Raw genomic sequence first — 23,767 nt, 5'->3', positions numbered from 1 at the left:
ATGATCTTAGTATTAGAGCACATGGAGTTAACCATATTTATTTAATTTTTGAAAAAGTGATATTTTTAATGATATAATTAATTAAGAGCGATCTTTTATTTGCTATTGGTTAAATTTACTTTTTTAAATAATTTTTTTAATTACTTTTAAACTTATAGGTTAACTTACATCTACAGTGCACATTGACATGAATAATTTTCTATGGAAGTATAAATCAATACGAAAATTATTTCCATGCTATAAATGAAAAATAAATTTAATATTGCGGGAACACAATTTTGTTCATTAACGTTTCGCCTATTGGGCCAATATGAAAGCCTATCAGAATCCATTAGCGTGAATTTGGGCCCAGCCCATTTGATTGGCCCTGCGTTAAAGCCATATTTCCAGTAATACCCTTAAAAAATACTGAAAAGACAGGCATGTCCCATCTCTTCTAATATTATGATTCATTACGATTCATTCCTGCATTGTTCACTTCCGCTTCACCTCGTCGTCGATCTCGTCGCCGGCTTTCTCGTTTTCGACGCAGAGGTAATCATCGCCATCGTTCTCGATTTCCATGTTCTCTTCTCATCATTGCATCTCGATCGTTAATCTCGCTCTACCGATGTATTTTTTTTCTTATCGCGATTCAATTCCGCCACTTAGGGTTCATCGGGCTTTTTCAGAGAGAAAAAAAGATTTTGTTTTTGAGGACCCCTGCTCGATTTTCCTCGGGTTTTTTTTTCTAGCTCGATCGTGTTACCTCGGCGTTAATCGCTAAAAAATTGCAAGATTTGGTCATCGGCAATGTGATTCTCATCAGCTTTTCCAGATTTTCTAGGAACAATGCTAATGCAATGGATCGAGTTTTCCTATCATAAGCTTTTTTGTTTATTGTTAACTTTTTCATATTCGATAGCTTTCTGACATGGATTCCGTAAGAGGACAAAGTGGGATTCAATGCCAGAAACAGTAATTTCTTCCCCTTGTTACTTCTTTTGGGACAAACATACAAAATTACTGTCTTGAATGGTCCAATCCTACAACACGATTAATACATTAATTGTCTTGCAAGATTATAGGCTTTATTGATTGGAGTACTGGGCTGTTAGCAAGAAAAATGTATATAAAATTAATGCAACAAACATGAAAATGCTAAGCTAGTCTAAGTGCAACTTCAACAAATGATAAAATGAGAGAAAACATATCAAAATGATATGAACAAGTTTAAAAATAAACAAAAGATTCTAGCTTGAAGAATTGAATCTCTTAGAGTGGGAGGGGAGGCGTAAGGATAGAAGGAAACCAAAGAAAATAACAATTGATGCATAATGTTTCTTTCACAGGCTTTCATAGAACTCAATGGAGAGAGCTAAGCTTTAAGTAGTTGATCTTAGATAGTTGGGATAAACCTGACTTGATAATGATGACATGTTCTTCAAAAAAGTTACACTTTTGTTGACAATCTACAGGTTTTGGAACAAATTTTCAAGCTGGACTTGACTCATGGACTATGTTATGCACACTGTTCCTGTTGAGATCGGCTTCCGGACGCGTCGCCGGACCAGTCAGCATGCTGGGGAAGAGAGGAGAGTGCCACCGCCGGAGAGGGCCTCCACACCGAGGGAAGAGAGAGGATCAACCACCGGAAGATCCTGAAACATCACAGGAGAACAGAGATCATCCTGGCGCCGGGGAGTCCCCGGACGGCCACTCCGACGCTCAAGTCAGCCCCAGTCAGGAGGAGAAGAAGTACAGTAAAAAATACTGTAATGAAATGCTCAGCCCAAAAAAGATAAGAAGAGTGAGAGAGAGAGAGAGAGAGAGAGAGAGCCCGGAGCCTCCTCCCTTTTTATATCCTTGAGAGAGAAGACCTTGATGAGAACTTTGCTGACAAGGCATTGTCCTTGTGAAGATCTTGATAAGACATTTACTGACAAGGCATGGTCCTTGAGAAGATTTTGATGAGATCTTTGCCGACAAGACATGGTCCTTGAGAAGATCTTGATGTGACAAGGTATGATCTTGGGAAGACTATTTCTGACAAGACATGATCTTGAGAAGACCATTTCTGATAAGTCACATCCAAGGATGACCATCCTTGACAGGATATGGCCTTGAGCAGACCATTATGAGTCGCATGGGCTGAGTAGGCTGAATGCTGAGTGGGCTGAGTGGAGCTGGCAGGGCTGAGCTGCCGAACTGCATGGGGAGAGCTGGGCTGCCGAACTGAATGGCAGTGCTGTGCTGCCGAGCCGACTGGGAGAGCTGAACTGTGCCGAGTAGAGCTGGCAGTACTGGGCTGCTGAACCGAGCTGAGCTGAAGTGGGTTGCCGAGCCGAACTGACTGCCGAGCCGAACCGACTGGCAGTGCCGGACTGCTGAGCCGAGCCGACTGAAGTGGGTTGCCGAGCCGAACTGACTGCCGAGCCGAACTGACTGGCAGTGCCGGACTGCTGAGTCGAGCCGACTGAGTAGAGTAGGCCAAGTCCTAGATGACCGAATCCGTGAGGGGGAAGGGGGGTTATAACACCCATAACACACCATGGCATCGACCCAAGCCCTAGTGTGCCATGCCAAGTACACTTCCACAGTTGCGGGTATATGTAACCTCTACCTGAATTAACAAGCATGCCTAAGACATGCCTAATCAGATCGACCAACTTTCCTTGTTGGATCGGAAAGCATTCGATTGACTAACCGTCGTCGTGATAGATCAAACCGATTGGATCGATTGGCTCAGACCAGACATTCCTCGCTGATCCAACCAGTCCAACCTAGTCAAGCAAAAAATATAGAAACAAACATTTTAGGTGAAAGTTTTCATGTAGAAAATCTTTTGAGAAACATTTTTTAGAGATAAATTTTAAGAGAATTAACCAGTTGAATAAAATCAAGCATGATTAATTCCTTTATTTCAGTAAAAAATGGAATTTGTCATCTCAATGGTGATCCACACAGTTAGTCTCATGATATCTGTGAGGAGGTAAATCGGAAAACTACAGTTGATCACTACGGAGAGGGTATTGCCTCGACTATTAATTGCTTCATGAAACAATGCATTCATGTAAAATAAATTAAGAAAGCAATCCACCTGCCTTTAATAACATAAAAAATCAGAAAAAAAATCACCCTCTATTTCTGCAGCAAATCTTGCCATTAGTTGAAATTAATGGAAAATATTTTAAGAAATAAATTTGGAAAATGTTTATTCCTAATCAATAATAATAATAATAATAATAATAACATTGCATTTTTGAGAAAAATATAATGTGGACAAAAATCTCAAAAATGCATATATATATATATATAATATAATATAATATAATATAAAAGGATCCTATCCAAAAGAAAATCTTTCAATGCAATGTATTATATTTCCAAGCATATTTTTATGAGAATTTCAAACTAAAGAAGAAAAAAAAACAGTATAAATAGAATAGGCCTCATATGTATTCCAACATATCCAAGTCAAGAGATGGCCACCATGCGCTCGATAATCACCCTTCTTGTCCTCCTAAGCATTTTCACACTAATTCAATGTAAGTAAATTAAATCCTACTTGATGAATCAATATCATATTTAGGCTTGTTTTCCTTTTAGTTTCTAATGGAAATGCAAAGCCATCTATCTTCCTTTTAGCTATCTATTGATCAACTATGAAGTATTCAATCACGACTAATGTTAATTTTGTAGCTCGGCATACTCAAACGATGGGGGGCAGGAATCTGGTGGATGTGCAGAGCAAGAACAGTAGCAAGCTAGAATTCATTTTCTGTGAGTACGAAGGTTGTGATGGCTATAGTTGCTATTGTTGCAAGACTTTACCTGATACGCCTTGCTACGAGACATTGGAAACGTGCCAGGCAATTTGTCCAAAATGTGATCCTAAATGTTGATCAGTATCAAACTTATCTTGTAAGAATTCCAAATGTAGTGTTTGTTGGTATGGAATAAAGGATCACATATATTGTGGTCTTACCAAACATATGCAAGTAATGATAGCATTCAACTAGTTTGATATGAGACAGCTTGTAACTTAGATAATAGACATTGCCAAAGTTTCATAAACACACGAACGAACGAACGAGCGATATTCAAAAGCCTTAATCAACAAGGGGAAGATGGACTGAAAGTTGTATATCTGTATGCTAGATGTCGGTTCAAATGATCAGCATATGAACAGATTGAAACAAGAGAATGTAGATGTTCTTGAGAATGCCTATAAGAACAAGTGGTAGGCATTTGTTTAATTACTTACATCACACTGGTGAGTAATTTGATTCTCTCTTCCGCAAAAAGGTGGAATCCGCCATCTTAGCGGCAGAGTAATTTGATTCTCTCTTCCGCAAAAAGGTGGAATCCGCCATCTTAGCGGCAGAGTAATTTGATTCTCTCGTGCATGCCGACCGTCTCTGTGATCAACTGCTCATCAAATTCCTTCATCTCAGACTTCTGTTGCATCCATCTCGACACAAAATTACTGTATGGAATGGTCCAATCCTACAACACGATTAATACATTAATTGTCATGCGTGATTATAGGCTTTACCGATTGGAGTACTGGGCTGTTAGCAAGAAAAATGCATATAAAATTAATGCAACAAACATGGAAATGCTAAGCTGCTCTAAGTGCAACTTCAACAAATGATAAAATGAGAGAAAACATACCAAAATGATATGAACAAGTTTAAAAATAAACAAAAGATTCTAGCTTGAAGAATTGAATCTCTTAGAGTGGGAGGCGTAAGGATAGAGGGAAACCAAAGAAAATAACAATTGATGCAAAATGTTTCTTTCACAGGCTTTCATAGAACTCAATGGAGAGAGACCTAAGCCTTATGTAGTTGATCTTAGATAGTTGGGATAAACCTGACTTGATAATATTGATGACATGCTCTTCAAAAAAGTTCCACTTTTGTTGGCAATCTACAGGTTTTGGAACAAATTTTCAAGCTGGACTTGACTCATGGACTATGTTATGCTCACCATGACATCGACCGAAGCCCTAGTGTGCCATGCCAAGTACACTTCCACAGCTGCGGGTATACGTAACCTCTACCTGAATTAACAAGCATGCCTAAGACATGCCTAATCAGATCGACCAACTTGCCCTGTTGAAACGGAAAGCATTCAACTGACTAACCGTCGTCGTGATAGATCAAACCAATTGGATCAATTGGCTAGTAGAGCAAAACATATAGAAACAAACATTTTAGGTGAAAGTTTTCATGTAGAAAATCTTTTGAGAAACATTTTTTAGAGATAAATTTTAAGAGAATTAACCAATTGAATAAAATTAATTGTTTCATTTCAACAAAAGGTGAAATTCATCATTTCAACGATATTACACGGTCAATTCTACGATCATTTGTGAGGAGGTAAATTGAGAAGTTGTAGTTGACTACTATGAGGAAGTCATTGTCTCAGTTTCGTTGAGATTCGATATGATTAATTACTTCATGAAATGATGCATTCATGTTAAATAAATTAAGAAAGCAGTCCAGTTGCCTTTAATAACATAAAAAGTAAGAAAAACAAATCATCCTCGGCAAATCTTGCCATTAGTTGAAAGTAATAGCAAATATTTTCAGAAATAAATTTGGAAAATGTTTATTTAATCTATATATACATATATAAAAACAGAGTTGTCTGTCTAAAAATTTCCTACCTAAACATCATTTTTATAAATAGACATATTTATCTATATGTAAACAAACTTACACAGTTATAATTGATTGATAATATAACTTTTCATCCATATTAATCCATATTTATATCACAGATCTTTAAATGCATTTTAATACATATTAAGCATAAATTTTAATGCTCAAATTATTATTATTAAATGGTAAAATATAGATTCCTAAATATATTGAATAATTTAAAGATCCTATCAAATACCACATATTCCAAAATATATTGAATCACTTTAATGGTAAAAAATATCACATATTACAAATGAGGGTGACGTTGCATACACTCTATAAATTAGGATTGCAATATCTTCACTCACTCACTTTAAGCTGAAATAAAAAAATGACTCCTCTGTTTAATCTCATCCGAGAGATTAACCCTTCGAAAATGAGTGGGCGTTGAAACTCTGATTAGTTCATTGTTACGATCTACTTGCATATGGAAACAATGGAGATTTTAGCTTGGAGTGTGTTTTTCATGATAAAGAGGTTGTATTTTTTTTATGTATATATCTGATTACTGTTAGAAAATATAAATATTTACTCTTTCTATATATTTGTAGGGTGAACGCATACATGGAACAATAAAACGTCCGATCGTGTAGAGAGTGAAACTCATTCTCAAAGAAGGTCATGTATTTGCCATAAAAATATCATTATTGCAGAGAATCGAATGAAGTGTAAGACAACAATAAATAAATACAAGATTAATTTTATTACAAAAATTCATGTATGCGAAATTTTTGATGATACATTTCCATCGATGATTTATGAATTTAAGTCTTTTAGTGAACTGAAGAAGACAGATTCTATTGATGAGAACATACTTTTTGGTAGGTTAATTTATTTTTTTGTTCCATGATTAATTGATCGAATATTTTATCTTATAACTTAAAAAAGAATTTCTCAAGATGTCATTGGCAAAATGGTTGCATGAGACTCTCCTCAAAATCCTGATGCAATCGATCGTATCATTTCTGCCGAAATTCCTGATGAAAAAGATGATCCTGTTTATTATGGTGTAGTACGGGATCTAATGATGCACAGTCCATACGGTGAGGCAAGAAAGAATTCTCCGTGCATGTGATAGTGACAACAAATAGAAAAATTCAACAACAAACCTTGTATTTAAGGAAGTTTTTCAAAATTTATAATTTTTTTCTTCTAATTGTACAATCTATAGCCAATTTAATTTATTTATATTTTAATTATTTATTCAAACACTCATACTTACTAATTTTAATTATTAATTATATAAAATAATGTCCCGTGCATTGCATGGGTGAAATACTAGTAATAATAATACTATAGTACATTGCATTTTTGAGAAAAATATATCCTATCCAAAAGAAAATCTTTCAATGCAATGTATTATATCTCAAGCAAATTTTTATGAGAATTTCAAACTAAAGAAGAAAAAAAAAACAGTACAAATAGAATAGGCCTCGATATGTATTCCAACATATCCAAGTCAAGAGATGGCCACCATGCGCTCGATAATCACCCTCCTTCTCCTCCTCAGCATTTTCACACTAATTCAATGTGAGTAAATTAAATCCTACTTGATGAATCAATATCATATTTAGGCTTGTTTTCCTTTTAGTTTCTAATGGAAATGCAAAGCAATATATCTTCCTTTTAGCTATCGATTGATCAACTATCAAGTATTCAATTACGACTAATATTAATTTTGTAGCTCGGCATATGCAAATGATGGGCGGCAGCGATCTGGTGGATGTGCAGGGGAAGAACAGTAGTAGCAAGGTAGTAATCATTTTCTGTGACAACGAAGATTGTGATGGTTCTGATTGCTACTGTTGCGAGAGTTTACCTAATATCCCATGCTTCAGCACCTGGGAACAGTGCCAGGCAGCTTGTCCAAAATGTGATCCTAATTGTTGATCATTATCAAACTTATCTTCTAATACTTTACTTCCAAATATATTACAGATGAATAAAGGATCGCATATATTGTGCTTGCGTTCCACTATTTTGATTTACCTCCTTTCTAGATCGCTTGGGACAGTAGTGAAAGGCTCTCGGAGTCAGATGTCTATCAAAATATATATGTATATATATTAGCAAATATTTTAAGAAATAAATTTAAAAATGCTTATTCGTAACCAATCTTTCTAAAGAAGGGAAGGAAATCATTAGTATCTACAAAATAAAGAAAACTATATATTCATTCACCTCTTTGTAGATTAAATATAAAAAACAATTTCCTTTTATCCTCCTTTCGATTTTATTTATCATAAAGAAATCGAGAAAAAAAAATAGTAAAAGGTAGTACATTTCATTTAGGAAAATTATAACGTGGACAAAAATCAATCTTATAAATTCTAATATCCCATATATAATATTCATATATAAGGGATAAAAGGATTTCAATACAATGTATATTTTTATGAAGAATTCCAAACTAAAATAAAACAGTATAAATAGGCCTCCTATTTGTTCAAACATGTCCTCCTCATCAAGAGATGGCCACCATGCGCTCGATGATCACCCTCCTCGTCCTCCTCAGCATTTTCACACTAAATCAATGTAAGTATAATCCTATTTGATGAACTAATATCTTATTTAAGCTTTTTTGTTCCTAATGGAAATGCTTGAAAAAAGATAGTTCCATCAAGAACATTCATTTTTTTACTTGAGCTTTGATCTAAATAGTTAAAACTAACAGCTTATGACTAATGTTAATTTTGTAGCTCGGCATACTCAAACGATGGGTGGCAGGAATCTGGTGGATGTGCAGAGCAAGAACAGTAGCAAGCTAGTACTCATTTTCTGTGAGTATGAAGATTGTGATGGCTATAGTTGCTATTGTTGCAAGACTTTACCTGATACACCTTGCTACGGGACATTGGAAAGGTGCCAGGCAATTTGTCCAAAATGTGATCCTAAATGTTGATCAGTATCAAATTTATCTTGCAAGAATTCCAAATATAGTATTTGTTGGTATGGAATAAAGGATCACATACATTGTGGTCTTATCAAACATATGCAAGTAATGATAGCATTCAACTAGTTTGATATGATACAGCTTGTAACTTAGATAATAGACATTGCCAAAGTTTCATAAACACGAACGAACGATATTCAAAAGCCTTAATCAACAAGGGGAAGATAGACTGAAAGTTCTATATCTGTAAGCTAGATTTCAAAACTACCAGATGAAGAGCAAGCTATCTCTTCTTTTTGCCTTTCCCCTTGCTTTTCTTTTTCTGAGTTTTCTTTTTCTGCCATTTGCTTGCCTTGGTTTGGTTAGTCGATGAAGACTCAGCCTTCGCTTCAGATTCAGCTTCAGCTTCAGCTTCATGAATGTTTGGATCACAATCTGAGTTATTTTCATCAGAATGACTATCATTATCACTCCGACGAGCTTCTTCAGTTTTGCTTTGGCTGTGGGGGAAGAAGGTTTCGAGGAGAGGTTCAAAGCTTGCCCTCAGTCCAATCCACTTCGCGAGGAGATCATCTTTTGTTGGACAGTCTACTTGAGTTCCTTCAGATCTGGGAAAAAGAAACCATACAAAATATTTTAAACGACGAACAGAAGAGCAATCATAATTTTTCTTATATTTCAGAATCACTATAGCAGTTCCAGTTGTTGCTAGCTTAATTTGCTCTCTAACTAAGAGATGTCAGTTCGATGATCACCCAAACAAATCATTATAACTTTAACTTGGTACCTTAAAATAGATGTCGGTTCAAATGATCAGCATATGAACAGATTGAAACAAGAGAATGTAGATGTTCTTGAGAAGGCCTATAAGAACAAGTGGTAGGCATTTGTTTAATTACTTACATCACACTGGCGAGTACTTTGATTCTCTCGTGCATGTCAACCGTCTCTGTGATCAACTGCTCATCAAATTCCTTCATCTCAGACCTCTGTTGCATCCATCTCAACACAGTGCCAAGTAAACTAATCGTGTTCTCCACCTTCGAATTAGCACAAAATTAACACCAATACCTCAAGTAGGCACATTCATATCGGCAATGAATTTAAATCGAAGTAACATTTTCTAAATAAAGAGTCATCATCACTTACATCGTCATGTTCTCCAGATAGAAACTCTTTCGTCTTCTGCCAGAAATACTTGCATTCCTCGGTGAGTTCTACATAAACATCTTTGTCTCCTTCAACTGATTGCTTGTCCATATTATTGTATCCAAGAACCGACTCATCTGGTTTTTCTGAAGGAATGGAATTAATATCCTGGCAAATAGCATTTGAAGAATCAATTTCAGAGGAGCTCTCTTTGATTGGCAATCTTTCAGATTGATTATCGATAACCTCATCTTGGATTACTGACTCCTCTGGATTAGATGAAGGTATAGAATTCATATCCTGCTTTGTAGTATTCAAAGAAGAACTAGTTTCAAAGGGGCTCTTGTTGAACGGCAATCTTTCAAATCGTTCAGCATGCGCAATGGGTTGCTTTTCTGGGAACAATAGACTACAAACTTTTTGATGGCTTCTAATGTCCTCAGAATCAATAGTTAGAGCATTTAGATTTGAGAACAGCGAGCTGGATCCTTGGGAAAGAATAATGACTAAAGGATTCTTAACTGTAACTAAAGCTTCAGCAAATACTTCAATATAGCGAGCATTACTCACAGGCATACGAACTGCAAGGGCTTCTAGCCTCTTAGAAAATGGTATGGGAAGATAACTAAACTGTTTATTTAGAAACAGAAATCTCATCATTTGGTGAATAGATCTTCCACTGTTTAAACAACCGATAAGGAGAAGGATAACTAGTCTTAAATTAAGTATTGAGAGGTTTTCCCTCAACATGTTAGAATTCGATATCCAAACAAGTAGCTCCTTTCTATCACTGATAATACGTCTTGCAGTTGTCAAAATGAAATCCAGTGTCGATTGGACAGAACTTCTCAAGTCCGCAGAAATTGCCGGCAAGCAAGCTGCCATAAAACCACTGCAACCTTGGCATTTCAGCATTTCAAGAAGAGAATATTTTGTGGTAAAAACATTCCCTTTGAATCCCTGACACGATGAGGCTAAGAACATTAGTTTCTCCATAAGAGAGATGAAATGATGCGGGGACATGAAATCCTTCTCCCAATTTGGGTTGTAGAATGTGTTTTCCAATGCAACTTTGAACTTACTTAATAAAGGACTCCTTCCAAATCCTTGATCCAGAAAGATCTTATATTGTTCGATAAAATCATTCCACTGTTGCCTACCTCTCAAGCATCCTCTGATTTCCTCGAATAGTTCATCAGGTAATTTTCCAGTGATTAGAAGTAATGCCACCAGTCTTCCAATCTGACCGTGAGAGAGATTACCATTCCAAGGTTTTAGGTTGTCGCGAAGGGAGGCATCAATTATCTCTACAGCAATGTTGTTCTCATGAAGAAATTTCACATTTTCCATTGTATCATTTCTCCAGTCCAGCGGAGTGACAGTCTCTAAGTAATATCTTCGCGACGAAGAGAGGTATCTTTCTGTTTTTGATGTACTTCTTGAAGCTGTGAAGTCAGATGTCATGAGAAACTTTGCAATTTCATACATTGAAATGGCCACCTTAGCTCTGCAGAATGAATTATACCGGGAATGCAGGTATTCCAAACTATCAAGCACCTTCATACCAACTGTGAACAATTCGGCACGCCAATAAAATATAGCACAAGATTCACATTCATCAGTGGTTTTGAAGACGACGGTTTTCTCTTTACTTGACGAATATTTACCTTTGATCCAGCTTGCTTCTGGATTTTGGACTGCATATCTGTTGTTATCGACATTTCTGACCCCAAAATACTCGAGGTAAAATTCCTCGTATCTGCAGGAGTATTCCCTGGATTCATTCGGCTGCTGAAGGTAGCACAGCAGATTTACAACCATTCCTTTCCATAAATTCCATGTATACATCATTGTTTCAAGAGTAAGGTAGTTCTGAGACATGTTATCGTATGCAAGCTTCTCAGAATTGGAGAAAGACACTTGGCTGAAAAACTTTTGAGGATTTGCATTGATATGAGCATCGAGTATTGTTCTAGCACTAAATACTTCCTGCCTAAGACACCCGTGCTTTTGGGCCTGAGCCAACTGTTTTGACATATCAACCAGACTTTTTGAACCATCTGAGAGTATACTGGCTTCCAGGTCGACGAATTCCTCAAAGGATCCTGCCTTCTGTTTTGATAACTCTTTCGCCTTCATCAGAAGTCCCTCCTTTTCTGCAAATCCCTTAAGGGGCCACCCATTGTTGTTCGGGGACCAAAGTGACCGCACAAGCACATGAAAAAGAAGAAGTCTTGCTGCTTCCTCAAAATATTTAGCTTTCTCAAGCATTTCTACTTCGAGTGAAATATTTCCCATCAATTCAGCAATTGCTGCAGCTTCTTTGTAGTTGCCCAGTTCCTGCTCCACTAGTAGCAGATTGTCAAGAAGGTTTTTGGACTTCAAGAAATCCCGAATTAAGCTTAGGAGTTGTTCGTGTGTGTCATTTGACCGAAAAATCTTAGCATACATCAACACTTTTTGAATATCTCCAAGCTCAAGATAGTTCAGTAAACAATTTTTCAAAAATGGAGATATCAAGTTGTTCAGTTCATGAAGTTGTTCAATAGAGAGAGAAGCTCCCTTCCATTGCTCTATTTTCTGCAAACCAGTATCGTAGATCTTTCCTCTGGAGCAAACCGAAAGACAATCGGAGAAAAACTTCCCTCCGGCATATGCATCAGCAGCAAGGGTCCAACACTTTGCCATAGCAAAACAATCTCCAGCCTCTTTGAGCCTTGACATCCCACACTTCTCGATGTAAATATTACCTGGTTAAGAAGATTAGCATGCAACTAGATCAAGGACAAGCAGATTTGATTTACCAACTGAATACTTTGATTTCGTTTAAACGACATTTGAATACTGAAAACACCTAATTGAATACTGAATACACTATTTTATGTCAACTGAAAGAAAAACAGACAGCATGATAACCTGCAGATTTGAAGTCCTTCAATTTGATGTAACAGGTAGCGGCACTTTCTGGTTTGCTAATAGAATCATAAATCTCAGCAGCATTTTTAAGAGCAATCTCAGCCATATCGAAGTTGGTGGATATAATAAGCTCAGCATTTGCAACGAGACCTGCAGCTTTGGCCCACTTTTCGTTGAATTCATCTCCAGCCTTCTCAAAGCACATAGTAGCGAGCTCAAAATTACCCTCATTGAATAGCTGAAAAAGAAGCAGGGAATTATTTGAAATGTATTTCATCGAAGAGAAAACGATTTAGTTGAATGTTAGAATCAAGCAATAAATGAAAACAAACCTTGATACCACGAATTCTCCAATCCTCTGCACTGCTTGATGACTTCATGGCCTGCGCAATAGAAGCATCAAGGTGTCTCACTTGTACTAGGCCAAGTATCTTCCAGTAATCAAACATAGGTTTACAATATTCATCCTCATTCTCACAAATCCAAAGCCTCTGCTTCGTACGGGTTATAGCAACATACAGTTGCTTCAATTCTGAACAAAGAAGATTGTGTTTTTCCAATCCGAAGGAGGAAAAAGCCCTCGAAAGAGAAGGATCACGAATGTCGTGTTTCTCCATATACTCATATATAACTCTCCACTTCCTCTTGAGTGGAGAAGTTCCAAAGAAGTTATAAAGCAAAACATCCTGTAAAGCAAATCAAGGAGTCAGGTTAGAACCAAGGACGATACGAGCATATTATTGTCCTCATTCATTATCATGTACATGTACCTGAAATTCAAGGCCCTTGCATTCCAATATCGTCAGAACAAGAGCTTGCTTCCCGACAAGGCTACATATTTGTTCCTTGGTTTCACCATCACGAACTAGTATTACCTGTTCGGCTCCAAATCCATTAGAGCTGCTGAGCGTAGAGCCACTATTTCCAAAGATAGTCAAAATTACATTTTCATCATTATCAGATTCTAGTAACACAGGTGCTTCTCCATATACCAAGCTAAACTCTGGATTCAATTTATCGACACTTTGTGGAAAGTAGTAGTAAAGGATGACCATAATGCTCTGTGCCAAGCTCAAAATACCAGCATGAGTTCGAAAGTTTTGATTCAGATGGAACATATCTGACATGTGTGTCGCAGCAGTCTCCTTCTTCTGAGGTTGTCTGCTTTTTAACTCCAAAAGAAACTCTGTATAAAAAAGCGAGCGAATATCTTCGAAACGAAAATCAATTCCCCTAGCAATAGTCTGAGCAGTGTCTCCAGCAAAAGTATACCCTTCCTTGAAATTCCCACAAACATACTTCAGAAGTGCTATCTGTCTCATAGTGAGATCCTGAACCTCATCGATGTACACAAAGTGAATCGTATCGCCTACATAACCATCACAGCCGAGCTGATGATGCAGGTAATTGGTAAAATCAGTCAGATCATACTCACTTGCCAGAAGTTTTTGATTTTCATAGTCAATGAATATTTCATAAATGTTCTCTCTAGATTGCTGACTTAATGTTGAAAAACGCTTCTCTGACAAAAGCAAGTATTCTTCTCTACTGAGTTTACCTGTGTGTGTCATTCGTGAATGCAGTCCGCCTTTAATGTGAGAAATTATCTGAGTGAAAACAGTTGATGGATCCACCATTTTGGTTAATTGTTCGTTGAAGTGTGGCCAGTACGATCCAAAAAATTTCTCATAAGTGACTTCTTTACTCTGTATCAATGCTTGCAATGCAAATGATTTTGGACCTCCATTTTGATCAGGACTAACTCCCCACTGACTGTAGTATTTATCGAAAAAGGATCTACTCATAGTTCCATCGAGCATCAAAAGAAACTTACGGAATGTAATAACCAAAGGGAAATGTTGTCGTTGTAAGTTACAGAAAGTGTCAGGTATACCATGAAAATCAGATAATTCATTGTTATCGTGCATATAGTGTGAACTTGCAGCGCTGAGAACTTCACCCCCAGAAGCAAAGCTAGTCACACAAATACCATTGTTAAGTAACATGTGAGATATGATAGTCCATGACAAGACTATTCTTGAGAAAAATAGTTCGCTATTCATCTACTGAATACATTAAAAAAACTAACCAATGTGGAAACAACATGACCAAACAACTTGGAATTCACTTGTTATTTCATATTACCTCTCCCTCTCCTTTTTGAGTCTCTTTATTATCAATGAGGATGATATGTTGAATAATGATGACCATGCAACAATCACAAGATTGAAAATCTATTTAAGTGACCTAGATAATTTTTTTGGAATAGAGATCCCCAAAGATGAAAATATAAACTTGAAATTCTAGAAAAAAAAAGTTTTTTTAAGATTTAAGCCAATTGATACCCTTATGATTTGTGCCTGATGAGAAAAATAAGGGAAGCCATTAATTAAACTAGTAAGGCATAGAATATTGATTGGAAATCTACACAACCACATAGTTAGAATAATATCAATCTACTATGTTCTTCTTGGTGGTAATCTGATTTCCTAGGAGAGCGACAAGAGGACTGTTGTAGCAAAATTTTGTTTAACTGGCTTAAAAGCTGAAAACTAAATTGGGATGTGTTCTTACAAAGCCTAGAAAACTCTGAAATAAAAGTTGACAAGAGGATTAACATATAGAGATTGTTTGCTACATTGTCAGCAAACAATCCAAAAAAAATTAACTAAGCATTTGTGGGTTAAATATGAGTCATAGGTAAGGTGTAGCTTTTACATGAAGCATACCTTTGTAATCGGTGTGCATGGCTCCTGATTGCTGAGCATAATTTAGGACTTACAGTAATGAAAATCTGCTTCAAGAAATTTCTTTCACTTATACTTATAACACTAGTTCCAGCAACCATAGATGAACTGGCATTATCAGATGGACCATCTGAAGCAATAGAAAAAAGTTGTTCCTTTTGAATTAGTTTCATGGTCAGAATTGTGGTTTTCCCGGTTCCAGACCGGCCTAAAATAAATGTACTAAGTGGAAAACGGATTATCTCCTTTTCTTGATCAGTAAGTTCAAAAGGGATATCAAGTTCAGTTCCATCGCTGGCTGTTAGCATATGCTGTGCTACTCCAAATGATAAAGAATAAAATTTCATCAAGACAAGGCTTTCACTGACTTTTGAATTCTCCATGCCCATTAGCAAATCCACGTCCCCAGAAACCTCCTCTTCAGTCGATTCACCTTTGCTAAGTGCCTTATAACAAACTATGTCTCGAACAGCATTCCAACTCATAGGCACTTCAAGTTTCCTACAACAGTACAACTTATGATGCATTAGCATACCGGATAAAATTAAGGACAGTTATGAGTTACAGTCCATGCTGTAGACCAAGAAGACATCACAATAAGAAATAAATGAATAAAAAACATGATTTTTTATTTCATATGCTATTCAAGGATGTTGCAAAACAATGCATTTCGCATAGAAAGAACCAAACTCAAGTAAATTCAGTTGAAATATATCGGCAAAACTATAAACTACATTGAAAGGTAACAATACTTGATGGTTGACATTTGGTGATGCTTGATCAAATATGGCAAGGTGAATTGTAAAAACATTGACCAGAAGAAATGTATCCCAATTTTTTGAACATGTCATAGACAAATCAACTAATTTCACAAATTTTAAATTCTAGAGAAGCTACACATAGTTGCTTTCTAATATTCATATTTTTTAATTTATTATCTGCAGTAACTCTACACATCCAACTACATTTCATGTCTGCTATATTAACTTTTTTGCACATGTTATTTCCCAATAGCGCAATACTTCAATATATAACGGATTGCTATCCATACCATTTTCTTATCTAATTTGTGATTTAATGAAATAGGAACATGATGATCAGGCATAATGACTTTAGAAGCCATATCATTTTATTTCCTATGAATTATTTCTTCATCAGTATCACCTTTCTATTGAATAGGATTAGGATCCTCCTCTCCAATCCAATTATTAATCAAACAGCCTAATATCTGAAATAGTTGCATGAACAGAGATGAAAACTAACAAAGTTAGTGCAACCAAGTAACGTGAACATACCCTTGAGTGCATGTATATTTGCAGTAATTCACATACGTCTCTGTGTACAATGAAAAAATATGATCGAGGCGTGAAACAAGCCTTTCTATCTTCTCCAGTGGTAGTATGTCCCACACCTTCAGAACCTGAATATATCTATCATCCTTTGTAATGTCAACAGTCCATATAACATAGAAATCATTGACCTTATTTATTCTGATGAGTTCAAAAGAACCAGAAAACTCTTCAAATCTCATTTTTGACCTCCAACCTTCGGCAAGATTTTCCAACAACTTGATTACTTGCATTTTACATTGGATCTGTCTCAATTTTGCAAAAGAGTTTTTGAAGTCATCACTAAAGAGTACCTGTAGATTAAATAAGAAATTAATTTTAAAAAAAAAGTCTTGCCCAGTTTGCATATCTACTTTTTCGTTCCCACTTTTGTTTCGACTTCGTAAGGAGCCTTGTGAATACATGCATTTATTAGCAACTACTGGAGCATACAACAATGCGCACAAGAGACATTCTGACTTCATTAGAATCACAGAGGAATATGTGCTACTTGATGCAACCTTCATGAAAAGAACAAGACCTTGACAATCGATCAAACTACTCACTACACTAAATTTTTGCAATTGTTTTTTTATCTTTCCACATGAGGTGCCCCCACACCACACTGGATATGAGACAATCCCAATTCAGGGCGAGATCGACAAGGTCAAACACCTCCCAATAGTGTTGCTATACAATTTCAACACCGATTTTGGATAAAAACCCTTCAGGCCCACCTTGCTTTACCATCAGACCAAGAAACTGTTGGTTCGCAACCAAGAGTTGTTGTGGCAAACAATTTATCAATTGCTTGACAATAGTCCTATTGGCAATTATGTCATCTTCCTCAACAGAGACTGAAAACACTAGCAAAACAGACAGACAACATTTTTCTTTTCCCAATCACTGATACTTGTATAATACTCCTATCCATGTTTTTTTTTCTTTCCCCTACCACTGATACTTCATGTTACTTGTAGAAAACATAAACAATTAATATTATTTATTTTTCGATAATCAAGTAAAATAAGGAGAAGAGGAAATCGCAAGTACGTTTAAGAGAAAGCATAAACTTTTTATATCCAAAAAGCTTTCAACAATCCTAATAGAATTTTACCTTCCATATAGCAGTGCTAAGAAAAACAGAATCTGATCTCAGAAGATCATCAAGCTGATCAAGCTCATGCTTCACGTGCAATATAACTTTTGCCAAACTGGCATTATCTTTCGCATTAAAGAAGCAACACCGTGTCTCTGCATCATTAACTAAGTTTTCCCATATCGTGCCACTACATGCTAATGTATTTGCATTTCCCACAATCCAAAGACAGTGCCTGCAAGATTTTGAACCACATAATTTTAAGAGTGAGTTTTTTCCAGACAACAGTTGGGCATTTACAAGCATAATGACACCATAATGCAAGGTTTGCGTACCTAGCCCTAGTCAATGCAACATTTGTCCTTTGAAGATCGTGAAGAAACCCAATATTACCTTTGAAGTTGGACCTCACAGTTGAGAATATTATGACATCATTCTCTTCACCTTGAAATCCATCAATTGAGTTCACTCTAACATCAAAGCCATCTTCTGACTCATATCTTGATCCAAGTTTATCCTTGATTGCCTTTACTTGGTAAGCATAAGGAGAAATGATACCAATGCTAAGTACGTGGTTGAAAGATTTGCAATCTGTAAAAGAAAAAAAAGATAAACAGGAGAATAGGCAAAATATTGATACCCAATTCCCACATACAATCTATTGTGTGAAACTTAATAGAGAATCATGCCATGAAAATGCTCACATAATCATTAAAAACTTAAGTCAGCAAAAAATAAAAAGGTGAGTCACCGGTTTTCATCATTTCCTTAAGCATAAAGATTCCTTACTCAAACCATGCCATTGTGTCCTTTCGTTATAAACAGTAGCTTTGGTTTCTCACAAAATAAAATGCACAGAAAAATTATGCAGCCTAACATGTAATCAACAATCCAATTGACATACAAGCATCGAATTATACCCTGCAGGAATTTTCTAGCACATTAATAAATGATCTAGAATCAAGACCATGCTACAAATTATTCAACAAAGAACTAAGCAAAGAGCAATTTTTGTTTATTGTTCATATATGGAAACAGAGAGTGACTGCTGCAGAGAAACTTAAGTCAGCAATTTTTGTTTGTTGTTCATATATGGCAACAGAGAGTGACTGCTGCAGAGAAACTTAAGTCCCAGGCAACAATGCCAGTTGACTTTCTGAAACAATGCACCAGCTAAGGCTTTATTAACAAAAGATTGAACAGGAAAGATAGTTTTGCTAAAGCTTCTTAAGTTATTAGAATAAAAGGACAACATTTAAAAACATAGAGAAACTAGTGGAATTACGTTTATAGAGTATCTGGACCAAAAAACACACAACAGCAACTTCAACCATGTTTCTACAGCTGCCAGACTTGTCATCCTTTTCTTCTCTACCATCAGCAACATTTACAAATGCATAAGGACCATATAACAAATCTTCAAAATTCCTATTATAATCAACATCTAGGACATTTGGCCCATCTTGAATTTGTTTCCTGTAAAATCTGAAATTAGGGAAAAAGCTTATATGAGGGTGCATTCTATATTGCATATTAAGAAGATGCTTCCTCTGTCCCACAGAGGCCAATCTTTGAAAGAGGCTAACACCAAAACCAGCATCTTTGCAAATCTGGGAAACAAAGAAAAAAGGAAGGAAAACTTAGTTGTCTGTAAGAACAAAGTGAAATAAATGATGTCATTGATATCAAAAATTGAAAATACAATTGATAACCTGGCTTTTAACCATAGCTGGCAACTGATATTCATCTCCTACCAAAATGGCACACCTCAGCCCATTAAGCCGCAGTGGAATGATAGATTCACACTCCTTAAGTTGAGCAGCTTCATCAATGACAAGTATTTGAAGCGGATCCATGTCAAGGTAATGTAACATGGAAGAACTTGACACAGTACAAAATATAATCGTAGCATTCCGAATGCAAAAATTACGAATGAAGTTCTCGTCTATTTTATCAGGCAAGGAAAGTGTACTTTGAAGATGTTTCAATAAGTAGACTACTTTTACTCTTGCCTCCGACAATTCCTTGATGATAGAAATTCCATGCTCAGATGAAACAGTGTCATGAAGAACAATAGGGTTTGCAATATCCTGAGAAAACACCTCCTTCAATTTCACATCATCAAGGCCAGCATTGAAAATTAAAGTATCCATTTTTTCGAGCAGTCCAAGCAAAACTGATGTTTTTGATGCATTTTGAGATGATATACAATTTGTATGAATCCTCAGATTTGTTATACAATCTTTAACTGGATCTATGACTGCGACAAATTGCTTTCTTAAAAATTCTGAGAATTTGAATGATCCCTCCATTTGCTTACATTCCTCATGTCTATTTTCGACAAACATTTCAAAAGTAGAACTACAGTCCTCAAACAACTGGATTGCTGAAGAAATCCTATGCCTCCATCCAGTTAATGGTGCAAGACAAATAAGAAGTTGATTGACACGATAGTCCAAAAACACATCTTGAAGCTCATCATGTATTTCCATGCGGTCACGACTGCCAAATAGCAATATATTGGATAAGGAAAAGGGCAACCCATGCTGACTATCGTGCATACGAATATCTTTAACCAATTGAAGAAATCGGCAACAAACGCCAACCACCGCAACATTTGTGGGAGCACAAATAAGAGTTCTGCATTGCATTTGCAAGAACAGCCACAACATAGCAGTAACAGTCTTTGTTTTACCAGTTCCTGGAGGACCCCAAATAAGTTCAACAGAATTTGATAGTGTACGCCCAGTAGCGTGAATTACAGTTCTTACAGCATTTATCTGTGACTGGTTCAGAGAACAAGTGTTTGTTAAGTTAGTCAATAAATTGTCCATCTTTTCTGATATGTAAGGACTATCTCTTAGAGTCATCTGCAAGAAAATAGGGGGAAAATCAGCCAGTCATAAAGCAGATATTAAATCCTCAGGAGACACTGGTATATCACAAAAAAAAAAAAAACAGTGTTAAGATATATAAAAAAATATTTAAGTCTAAATTACCACGGGCTTTGGAGACAAAACTTCTTGGATGATGTGGAAATTGTTATTCATGCCTGGTGTATGGCCAAGCACCTTCCATATCCGAATATAAGTTAACAAATTAGTAACAACACATGCAAACGAAAAGCTACTGATACCATCTTCCAAATCAGCACCCTTTGATATATTTACAGCAAAGCCTTTCATAATCCCTTCATCAACAGCGACTTCAGTGGCCAAAGCAAAGCAATATGTGACGCTATGCCTGTACAAGTCCTCAACAGCTTGCAATTCTATATTTGATAGAATAAACAGATCTCCATTTCGTGCTTTATAATTTTTGTTGCTACCATCTACATGATTTTTGAAAAATTCAACATCAATGAAGTACTCCAATGTAGTTTCCAAGTGCCTTTTTTTGTTTCCCTTCTCTTGCGATATTATTCTTGAACAAGGTGCATTTGATATGTCAGACAAAGAAGAGCACAAATCTGAACGAGTTTCTTCCATCAATGGAACAGCAAAAGATTCCAGATAATGCCCAACAGAATTAAACGTAGATGGTAGCTTTTCCATCTATCGAAAAGAATAATAAAAGACAATTAATAAGGTTAAGGTTATATGTACATTTTATTCAACAACAATTGACATGAGGAAGAAACATTATCACCATCAAATTTGGTAGGAAATTATTACTAGATTTTAACAATAAATATATATATCAAAATAACTAATAAATCTGAATGACAACATCACCCAAGTGTATTGAAACATATACCGTCATTTTTCTAGAATCCTAAAAAATATGATAATGGCGAGCACAATGGAATAACAAAAATACAAAATTGGGTGAATAAGTTCAGATTACTAACTACTTGTTCAGTGTAGGCTAATAGGTCGATCAGTTCTTTACCGTCCAAATAAAAATTCTAAAACAAGAGAGAACAACTACACATCCAATTCAAGAATCGCATACGAAAATTACAAGACGAATGATATTTATGATGAAATAGTTAGGAGGCAAATGAAACCAATCGCTGCAAGTGCAGGTATATTTTTTTTCATCTCCTCTTATGAAAAAGGTAACTTATAAACATCTAGAGTATGCATATATATTTACTATAAAGCTGACTTATTTGAGTAAACGCTAACAGAGTTACTAAACACAATCTTGCCTTGCACTTGTCTCCTGTTTCAACTAAGGAAAATAAATTTCTTTTACAATCCTACAAGCATACACGGAGCACATTGGGTTTAGAAATGAAACAAAAGCAAAGAACTCCACACTAAAGTGACAAACATTTTACACTAAACTGACAAACATTTTAAAAGCATCATTAGTGCACTGAAGTGATAACCAAACCTGGTTCTTGAAGAGCCCCTCGTCAAGAATTTGATCCAGGGACCAAGAGAGCACGACGTCGCCGAGGTTTTCATAGCGCAGCCGGGGTCTTCTCCCGGCCTCGCTTTTCTCCTCCATCACCGCCACTCGCTCTGTCACTCTCGCCCTGCGAACGTCGAGAGCTTGTCGAAGAACTAGAAGCGGAGCGCGCGCCTAATTGCTTCAATGGAGCGGAACACGAAGCGCACTGCGGAAGCGGAAGAGACTAAAATGAGAAGGTTCCTTCGAGCACAAGGTAAGGCTTTTGACGTCGCCCAGCACAGTGGCGGAGGAATTTGCATATATAGAAAGTGGAGAGAGATAGAGAGAGAGATCGAGAGAGAGAGAGAGAGAGAGAGCGAGCGAGAGAGAGAAGAAACTGATACTAGCAAGGAACAAATATTTCATTTTACTCCTTGCATTTACCTTATTTCTCAAAAAATCATTTGACTGATTTTGAAATAAAAGCGAATATCAAAACATCATTTTTTTTTTTGAAATCATCAAGGGGATTTTTTTATTTATTATTAAAATAATATCTCATCGTGTAACATGGAAAATAATAATATTTTTAGAAACAAAAATTGATTAAAATTTTAATAATAAATAAAATAATAAACACGATTTCAATAAAAAGGACAATTTTGATAAACTCTGGGGGTTGAATTGAATTTGTCGATGGACGGATGACGAGGAATCGCTCGGTCCCGATGCGCTCTCTCTCTCTCTCTCTCTGGAATTTTGTTTTTCTTTTTAAAAGCAATGCTTTTTGTTTACTTTTGTGATGGAGATATTTATTATTTAATGAAATAACAGATTGAATAATTAATTCCTCCTTCGCGAAGTAATCGATTCCTTGTGTTATTTACGAAAAGATTTCTTACATTTCCCAAACTTGGATACGAAGAATATCAATAATGTCCTTTTTTTTATAATGATTCATTATAATTTTTTAATTTATTTTTTAATAGATAATTATACAGATATCATCTTCAAAAGTGTTATTTTATTTTTTTAAAATTGCTGTATTTTTTTTTATTTATTATCAAAATACAATCTCTTCAACAAAGATGGAATCTAATATCTTAATAGCTCCACAAGATCAATCCCATAATCATCTGTAAGAAAATAAATCGAGAAATTATAATTCACCACAACGCAAAAAGTATTGTCTCGATTTTATCCAAATTATCAAAATAGAATCTCATTCCTTATTTAAATAGTCAAATAGTCAAAGAGAATACTTCTTTTTATTTATCATCAAAACAATATTTTTTATTTTAAAAGTATTTTTATTTTCAACAACTACAATAGCTATGATCTTGTAACTTATTACATAATGTACCAACAGGATTCTACAATGTAACATAATATTTACTAGTGTAATTAGAAATAAACTATATAACAGTTAAAATTAGTAACTATGATAATATAATATTGATATAAAATGTGATATGAATAGTAAATATTTATGTTATAGCAATTACAATTAATAAGAAGAATATTTTTAAAAATAATAAATATTTTGATAATAAACACATAAGGATTCCTATAAAAAGAAATACTCTTGATTTTTATCCTAT

General features: G+C 35.7%; 1 protein-coding gene across 1 annotated transcript; it reads right to left on the bottom strand.

The window, feature by feature from the left end:
- Positions 1-8,687: 8,687 nt before the first annotated feature.
- LOC141840317 (uncharacterized) lies at positions 8,688-22,283 on the bottom strand. Its single transcript, XM_074728259.1, has 14 exons — positions 22,167-22,283; positions 20,825-21,379; positions 19,538-20,695; positions 19,111-19,435; positions 18,161-18,416; positions 17,844-18,060; positions 16,694-17,040; positions 15,381-15,899; positions 13,422-14,625; positions 12,984-13,337; positions 12,652-12,889; positions 9,736-12,485; positions 9,490-9,626; positions 8,688-9,194 (listed from the first exon to the last, which is right to left on the bottom strand). The coding sequence occupies exons 1-14, from the start codon at positions 22,281-22,283 to the stop codon at positions 8,870-8,872; spliced, it is 8,502 nt and encodes a 2,833-aa protein (XP_074584360.1). The 3' UTR covers positions 8,688-8,869.
- Positions 22,284-23,767: the final 1,484 nt, after the last annotated feature.

The sequence above is a fragment of the Curcuma longa genome, chromosome 11 (genome assembly GCF_044706935.1).
Source record: "Curcuma longa cultivar G26 ecotype Majalengka, Jawa Barat chromosome 11, ITB_CL_G26_1.1, whole genome shotgun sequence".
Taxonomy (NCBI): Eukaryota; Viridiplantae; Streptophyta; class Magnoliopsida; order Zingiberales; family Zingiberaceae; genus Curcuma; species Curcuma longa.
Note: the sequence above shows the minus strand (reverse complement) of the source record. Positions and strands in the feature narration are given on the sequence as shown.